The sequence below is a fragment of the Oryzias melastigma genome, linkage group LG21 (assembly GCF_002922805.2).
Source record: "Oryzias melastigma strain HK-1 linkage group LG21, ASM292280v2, whole genome shotgun sequence".
Lineage (NCBI taxonomy): Eukaryota > Metazoa > Chordata > Actinopteri > Beloniformes > Adrianichthyidae > Oryzias > Oryzias melastigma.
Genome location: NC_050532.1, coordinates 20,509,500 through 20,518,048, shown reverse-complemented (window position 1 = coordinate 20,518,048; position 8,549 = coordinate 20,509,500). Strand labels below are relative to the sequence as shown.

The window sequence follows — 8,549 nt, the reverse complement described above, 5'->3', positions numbered from 1 at the left end:
CACTTCCGGGCCACCGTAAAAGTGGAGTCAAATGCTTTAGATTGAAACAGCAGGAGATACTCAAAAACCACTGGTGTGGAATATTCTTAGCACCAAAAAGAGCTGAAATAAAACACTTTAAGAGTCAACATAAAGAGCTGCAAAACATGCAACATCAAACAATGACAAGACTGGAAAACAAACAATCAAATGAAATATGCTGCTGTGTGCATCACAGTGATGAGAGGGATGACAGTTGTGTGGCAACCAGGAAGCAACACTGTGAAATAATGCAAATATAAACTTAAACACACACTATGATCCTCTTTTGATCTTTTGTAAAAGTGTTTCCAGTGGTTTTTAATTAGTTTTATCCATTTTTAGCTAAAATAAACAAATCTGCATCGCTTTCTAGAACATAGTTTCTGCAGATCGGCAGGAGTTCATAAAATTAATCCCTGAGTTGTGGACAGGACTTTTTAGGGCGGAACAAGCCTGCTCTGATTTCCCATCATCCCTTTGTTTACACTCTTGTTTACAGTCCCAATCTAACTTTACTGGTGCGACAATAATATTGAGCAATATTAGAGTTATCGAGCCGTGCAGTTTTAAGCCAGATTCAAGCTCAAATAATAAAAACAAAGGCATACACGGATCTATTTGTCTGCAAGTGGATGCATCGGAATGGAGCAGAGTAGGGAGCTTGTGGCTCTGTGTCACAACTACAAGCTTTTTCCAATCATATTTTAGTGTCTGCTCTTGATTCACAACAAATCACATAATAAATAATCAAAAAGGCAGTTTTAGGCTTAAGATGTAACAAGAAAATAAAATTAAAAAAACACCAAAAATGCAGTTTTCATCAAATTCGGTCTTTAGATTGGACAAAAAACCCTGTAGTGGATGGAAAATGACAAGGTAAAACCAAAAAAGAGTTTCAAATAAAAAAAAACTGTTATTGTAAAAATCTTTGTCTTCGTTTTTGCTTTTCATAAATTTTTGTTTTTATTTTTACTCGTCTTCCATCACTTACACTGTATTTGTTGTAGTTTTTAGCATCTTAACCTCATTGAACAACTTTTGGAAACACTGCAAGTGCAGGAACACTTTGCATTCACACTGTGTTGTAAGCTGTTCTGTATTTTAGTGCAACGACATCCCACAAAATCCCATTTAAAAGAAGGAAGTGCTCTCAGCTCTGCTTCTGCTGTTGCTGCTTTGTGCTTTAATAATGAATCAGTGTTGTTTTAAATGCCGTTCTGCCAGAGGACTCGTTCTATTCAGTGTTTGTTTTGTCTTTTGTTGCTACAGAGATCTCTCTAAATCCATTAAGTCTTTCACTGATGTTACTTGGTGAAATACTCTATTGTCTTAACTTTTTTTTGCAATAATTAAGCAAAGTATATATTTTTCTTGCTCACTTATTAGTTTTTCTGCTTTATCAAGTCTGGAAACTCCACTTTTATAGGAGTTTATATCATTTTTATGTGTTTACTTTACAGTTTGGGAACATATTTGCCTTTGCTTTTAGCATAATATTGCAGATTCAGATTTGTATGCAGAAACCTTCAATATTTGGCATGAGCAGCCTCAATTTTTCAGACAGGACTGACAATACGCAGATAATTCTTGTGAACTTCCTTTTGTTTGCTGTTCTAATTGGCAGTCTCTCGTGTAATTAAGTTAAGTGATTAATTTATGTAACAATATTATCGTGTGGATTGCAGATCAGTTAATCTGATGAGCCATTTGCGCCCAAACGGGTGAATGCAGCTCAAACGTTTGCCTTTTGGCGCCCTCCTGCAAGGCCATTGGTCAGCTGGTCAGCCCATTTGCATACACTGGAGCTTATAGTGTCCCAGCTAAAGTCTGACAACTCAGTGCTGACTGACTCTGACCCGGGAGACGTGTCACCCCCCTCATTTGGCACAGCTCCTTCCTCATCATGGCGCGCGCAGCTGCAGCAGTTGTTGGCCCTTTCCTGCTGCTTGTTGTACTTTCACACTCCGTTGGCTGCACCACTACAAGGTATTTCACTTTTGAAGAGGATGCACCCGGGACAGAGATTGGAAATTTGTCCCAGGATTTAAAAATTGATCCGGGAGATGACCCCGACACGTCCTTCCGCTTCATGCAGCAGAGCAACTCCTCCGTGGTGGAGATGCGGGAGTCTGACGGGCTCCTGAGCGTGGCGGAGCCGATTGATCGAGAGCAGCTGTGCCCCAGGTCCCCCCGCTGCCTCATCACCTTCGACGTGGTGGCCCACTCCCAGGAAAAGTTTCAGCTCATCCACGTGGAGATTGAGGTGAAAGACATCAACGATCACTCCCCGCGCTTCCCACTCAACGAGACGAGTCTGGAGATCATGGAAAATGTTCCCCTGGACTCCAGATTCCCCCTGCAGATCGCAGTGGATGAGGATGTGGGGGAGAACTACATCCAGAGCTACACCATCTCCCCCTGTGGGTACTTCTCCGTGGAGGTGCGTGAGGGGGAGGACGGGCTGAAGTTTGCGGAGTTGGTGCTGGTGCGCGAGCTCGACAGGGAGGTGGAGGATTCCTACACCATCCAGGTGACTGCGTCCGATGGAGGAGAGCCTCCAAAGTCCGGCTCCATGACCGTGCGCGTCAGAGTTCTGGACTTCAACGACAACAGCCCGGTGTTCGAGCACAGCTCTCTGAAAGTTGAGCTGAATGAGGACGCGCCGGTGGGACACCGGGTCCTCCGGGTGCACGCCTTCGACCCGGATGACGGCGTCAACGGGGAAGTTGTGTACGCGCTCGGCGCCGGCGTCTCCACGGAGGCTGCGCGCGTTTTCCACGTGGACTCCCACTCCGGAGATGTAACTTTAAAGGCGCGCGTGGACTTTGAGAAGAGGAGGTCCTACGAGCTGAACATCAGAGCCTCGGATTCGGGTGAGAACTCGGTTCCGTCCGTCTGCAAAGTTCTGATAGAAGTCGTGGACGTGAACGACAACGCGCCGGAGATCGGCATCAAACCCATGACCTCCAGCAGCGACGGGGTGGCGTACATCACCGAGGCTGCGGCCGCCGAGAGCTTCGTGGCTCTCATCAGCACCACGGACAGCGACTCCGGCTCCAACGGCTACGTGCGCGTCAGCCTGCTCGGGCACGAGCACTTCAGCCTCCAGCAGGCGTATGGAGACACGTTCATGATCGTCACCACCACAACTCTAGACAGAGAAGACATCCCAGAGTACAACCTGACTGTAGTTGCAGAGGATTTGGGGCAACCTCCTTTCAAAACTGTCAGGCAGTACACCATCAGCGTGACTGACGAGAATGACAACCCCCCACTCTTCAGTAAACCCCTCTATGAGGTTTCAGTCTTGGAAAATAACATTCCAGGATCATATTTAACCACCGTTGTTGCAACTGATCCCGATGTTGGAAAAAACGCCAAAGTTTCCTACAAACTCATCGACTCAGAGGTGGAAGGAGGATCTCCAGTGTCCACATACGTGTCTGTGGATTCTCACTCAGGATCCGTGTACTCTCTGAGGTCGTTTGATTTCGAAACGTTGCAGCAAATCGAGGTGGTGGTCCAAGCCGAGGACAGAGGCTCCCCTCCGCTTTCCAGCACGTCAACCCTCCAGATCAGAGTTGTAGATCAGAATGACAACTATCCATACTTCACCTTCCCCGTCCTCCTGAATAACTCTGCTGATATATCTCTGCCCTACAACGCGCCCTCCGGTTATCTTGCCCTTCAAGTATCAGCCGAAGATGAGGACGGAGGCGTGAACGGCCAGCTCGCCTACCATATTGTACAAGGTGACCCCAAGCTGTTTACGATAAACGAAGACACGGGAGAGATTGCTCTAAAACAAAGGCTGACAGCTGAAAACGGGGACGTGCTGGAAATAAAAATTACAGTGAGTGACGGCGGCAGGTCCCCGCTCTCCAGCAGCGCCACTATTAGGTTTGTCATCTCAGACGCCGAGCCTGCCGAAGACCAAGTCATCCTTGTGCTGCGGTCAAGTGACGAGGACGGCTTCAGCTTTGATGGGCCACTAATTATTATTATCATGCTCAGTGGGGGTTGTGCATTGTTGTTAATTGCAATAATAGCTGTGGCTGTCACATGCAAACTGAGCCGTGGGAGGAGAAGCCACGGCAGCAAGAGAGACGTGAACCTGTTCGATGGGAGGCCCCTGCCCATGCTCAGCTTAGCAGAGCCAAACATTTACACGGGCCAGCGGGGGTTCTTCCACGAGGGGACGTCTCTGTCGCTGGACGACCCCTGCCTGTACGAGGAGAGGAGTGGAGACTCAGACACAAAAGTGAGTCGCTTTGAAGGTTTCCCGTGTCATAATATTTTGATTTATCTGCCAGAAACTAAGGTCACTCTGCTTTCCTTTTAGATCTTCCTGCCCTCCAAGCGTTTTCAGCCCACATCCGTGTGGCAAGGTGATAGATACTGCCTGCAAGTGAGGTAAGAAAACAGTTTTTTTTCTCAGATATGTAACACTTTACAGAAAGTGTCCTTCAAACGGTTTGTTGCTTGTGGCATGTCTGCCGAATGAGGTTAGATGGGCATGTCGAGGCCTACATTTGAAAAAAAAAAAATGGACATCAATAACCCAGTTGATGTGGTTCATACTGTATTTGTTGATTACAGTGGCATCAACAACAATGACCAGCTGAGCGTGAAGGACAGCGGGAAAGGGGACAGCGACTTCAACGACAGCGACTCTGACATCAGCGGGGACGGGGGCAAGAAGAACTTCAGTACCTTCCAGCCGAGACTAAAAAGTAGGCTTTCTTTTGAAACTTTTGCAAATTTACAACTGTAGCATCCAGGGACGGCCCTGGGCTGCATGGCGCCTTAGGCGAAACGTGATTTCTGCTCACACACACGTATATCACCAAAAAGAAACACTGTAGCTGCCTGGAATATGTTAAAATAAGCATTTGTTTAATTTTAATTCTTAAGAATTAAATAATAATCACTTAATTTTTTTTAGCATAATAAAACTTTTCAGTAGCCTAATCATGAATCCCCAACCTCTGCAATGGAAGGCAACCACATTAACCACTGCACTATCATTGGTTTTAATAGGTCTTTTGAAAGGCGTCTCCAGTGTTTAAAGGGTAACCAAACAGGGAAGTTGAAGGCTGACTCCACCCACAGCCAAAATTTGAAAATCCAGTCAGAGGGGCGGGGCTTGGGGGATAGACTGTTATAATTATTGTAGCTGCAGATCATGATGCCAAACTTCTGAAACTTACATAGTTTGACCAATCACAAAATTCAACTGTAATACCGCATTTCAACCTTTAGGGGGGTGGGACACATACAGTTTTTGACTATATTTTGAAGAATTTAACAATTTTATTTTAATTTATCAAAAATTTGGCAATGAACAACATAAAGCACTTTTAAAGTCCCATTTATGGAGGTCAACGGAAAAAAAAAGTTGATTTAGTGCTTGGTTACCCTTGAAAGGTTTAAAGATTTTAATTGTTAATGGTTTAAAAACAGTAAAACAAAACAAAAAAATAGATTGCCACCTAAAATGTTCTTTTCTGACAAAAAACAATATTATTTTTCGACCAAAACGTGGGAGTTGCGGTGAATTTCTAAGCAATTGAATATAAATAAAACAGACAAACCTCTGCTTTGAGTCCGTTTTGTCCTTCTCTTCCTTTCTTTTTTGACCCTAAAGCTGTCCCTGATGGCTTGTTTTCCTGCTTTTTCATCCTTAAAGTTTAAAAAAAGCACTAACAGATAACACCGTCTCCCTTTCCACTTAGCTTCAATTGGGGCAGCATCAGAAAAGGAGGGGAGCAGCACCAGGCAAAATATTAGATTATGTCAAAGTTTTGAGTTATTTTATTCATGGTTTAACTATTAACTTTTTGAAACATGTTTACACAAAATGAGTGGTGTGTTAAGCTGTAAAAAAATAAATAAAAAATCATTGCAGATGAAGCCCCAGGCGGCCGCCTTGGTCGCGTTTTTCCTAGGGCTGGCCCTGATAGCATCACAACCTCAGGATCAGTAGTTACCCGCCTTTATCTTTTTACCTTTTTTTGTTTCAGGTGCTGCAAACAGCATTTCTGGAGACTGCCAGGGCACCTATTGTGCAATCCCGCTGCAGAGCCTCCGAGCTTCCAGAGATCAAGCGTACACAATGGGCTTCTCTCCGGCGCCCGTCTTCAACAATCATCACGGCAACAGGAATGACTGTGGTTATGGGACAAATCAGCCGAAATCACGAAGCAGCATGCAGACCTTCTCAAAGTCTGGGACCCTTCCGTCCTACTTCAATCAGCAGCTGCATGAAGCTGCGGTGGCGGGGGCTCCGGCACACAAGCAGAGTCCTAATATAGTGACTGTGGCGACAGAGTTGGAAGTTGCAACCATTTTTTAGAAGAATAAAAAAAGTTCATGATCAGAAAATGAGATTACAGATGTGTAGATATTTGTTTAGGAACATTTTTAATCTTTGATTTTAGCGGAGTGTATGTTGTGATTCTTTTTTGTCTTTTCTTCATTAAATCCAACCAAAAAATGTGTTTTTGCTTATTGAGTAGGGGCCAATTTTGTTATAACTTACCAGGGAATTTGAATTTTAAAATTTAAAAAAATCATAAAACATAATAATTTTATTCATGAAATCCCACTGAACTTTTTTGGAAAACTTCTAGTTCAAAAGTAAAAGATCAAACAGCTCAGCTAAATTCCCACTGTGTTGGTTTCTTTTAAAAACCCACTCCAATGAAAATCCTGTTTTTTATGTTTTAAACATTTTCGTAGTTTTTTTTCTCAGGAAATATTAGGAAAAAATATTTTTTTGTTTCTGAGTTTTTCTTCATTATAATCGTAAATTGAAGCAGATGTTGTGGAAAAAACTCTGTAGCATTGACGTAGATGCTACAATCATCACAAACCTCCTCTGCTTCATTCTGATGCATCCTCTTGCAGACAAACAAACCCATGTACGTCTTTGTTTTCCTCGTTCAAGCTGGCATTTGGGTCAGAACTTCACCACTAGATAGCTCCATTATTGCTCGCCATTTTTGTTGCACTGGTTGTTAAGGAATGTCACAATACAACTGTCAACACACGGGGAGGCATTCCTAGAATCTTCAAGATTTCATTCCGCTGCTCAATTTTCTGGAAATTGTTATGAATATAGATGGTGGTAGTCAGGCACCCGTCAGACGTGCAGAATGGCCCACTTTTTCTACACCCCCAGGCTACCGGGGGGGCGGGTAGCACTTGATATTGACGGCCGCCGTCCGGAGACATTTATAGATCGTCCAAACTGCCATTTTTTAATTTAATATAAATGTAATTTCAGTTCTAAAAAACTGCCAAAGATTTATTAATATGCACTGTAGATACATACAAACATAAATAATATAAAATAAAAATTAATTAAAAAATAAAATAATGTGTCAGGGGTAAAAGTAGTATTGATAAAACATTGCAGATTTAACTATAGAAATTGTTTAATATTGGGAACAAATTTCAAGACACATATATAGACAATATATAGTTTGACCTTCACCAGAAAAAAAACAAAAAACTTTGGAATTTTGTTTAATATTTGCATTTGTGGATGTAAAATTGGGGGCGAGCAATTTTGAAATTTAAAAAACATTTAAAAAAATAATTATATGTATAATTATGCATTAAGCAGCAAAACCCGTTGTTTTTTTATATTTACACAGTAAAAAGTGAAAAATTTGACCAATTAACAAAAGTTCTGCAATTTACATTAAAGAAAAATCATTTTTATTCAACTACATTTTTGAGTCAACAATCAACTCAGTATTTTAATTGAAAGAAAACCAACCATTTTAAATGTAACAAATTGTAGAACTTTATTTAATTGATCCAATGTGTCATTTTTTGTGTAGATTTTGTCATCATTTGATAGTTAAAGGGTTAAAACCTCCTTGGCCACTTTGCAGTGTGTTATAATGCAAATACAGGCTATAATTCCACCTGCTGAATTTGATGAAAAACTTCCTTTTATGTCTCAGTGTAGCAACGTTTTGGGATATGTGACTGTAGTCTAAGCTAGCAGGAGAAAATGTAAACAAAAGGATGATGAGAGTTAGCAGACTCACAAAGTGCCAATAGGCCCGTCCACTATTCAGAGGAACAAAATAATGCTATTTTGGAGAAACTATTTCCAAAAAGGCGACGAATTTGGATAAAGACAACACAATCATGAATAAAAGACCACTGGAAACATTTTACAAAAGCTCAAAAGATGATTAAATTGGGACTTAAAAAAACTAATATCACTGATTTTTTATTTATTTATTTTGAACAAGGTAAATGAAGAACAGTAGCCTCTTCTCAGACATTCAGCAGATGTAAAATTGCCTTCACGGAATCTAAATGATGTTGACAAACGGATATTCTGCTCATTTCAGCTGCAATATTTTATTATTTTATAATGATTTTATTTGCTATCCACTTTTACTTATTTTACTGGAAAAATGTGTATTGTTATTTTTTTCTCAAGTGTAGCTTATTACGTTTCAATTGTATTATAAATATTTGTGTGCTCTTTATCCCTGTTTTAC

At 41.7% G+C, this 8,549-nt stretch overlaps 1 protein-coding gene across 1 annotated transcript; it reads left to right on the top strand.

Moving 5' to 3' along the window:
• Positions 1 to 1,863: 1,863 nt before the first annotated feature.
• On the top strand, positions 1,864 to 6,531 carry pcdh8 (protocadherin 8). The gene is made up of 4 exons (XM_024286033.2): positions 1,864 to 4,282; positions 4,364 to 4,434; positions 4,621 to 4,754; positions 6,045 to 6,531. Exons 1-4 carry the CDS (start codon positions 1,925 to 1,927, stop codon positions 6,374 to 6,376), a joined length of 2,895 nt encoding a protein of 964 aa, XP_024141801.1. The 5' UTR covers positions 1,864 to 1,924; the 3' UTR covers positions 6,377 to 6,531.
• The last annotated feature ends 2,018 nt before the right edge of the window (positions 6,532 to 8,549 follow it).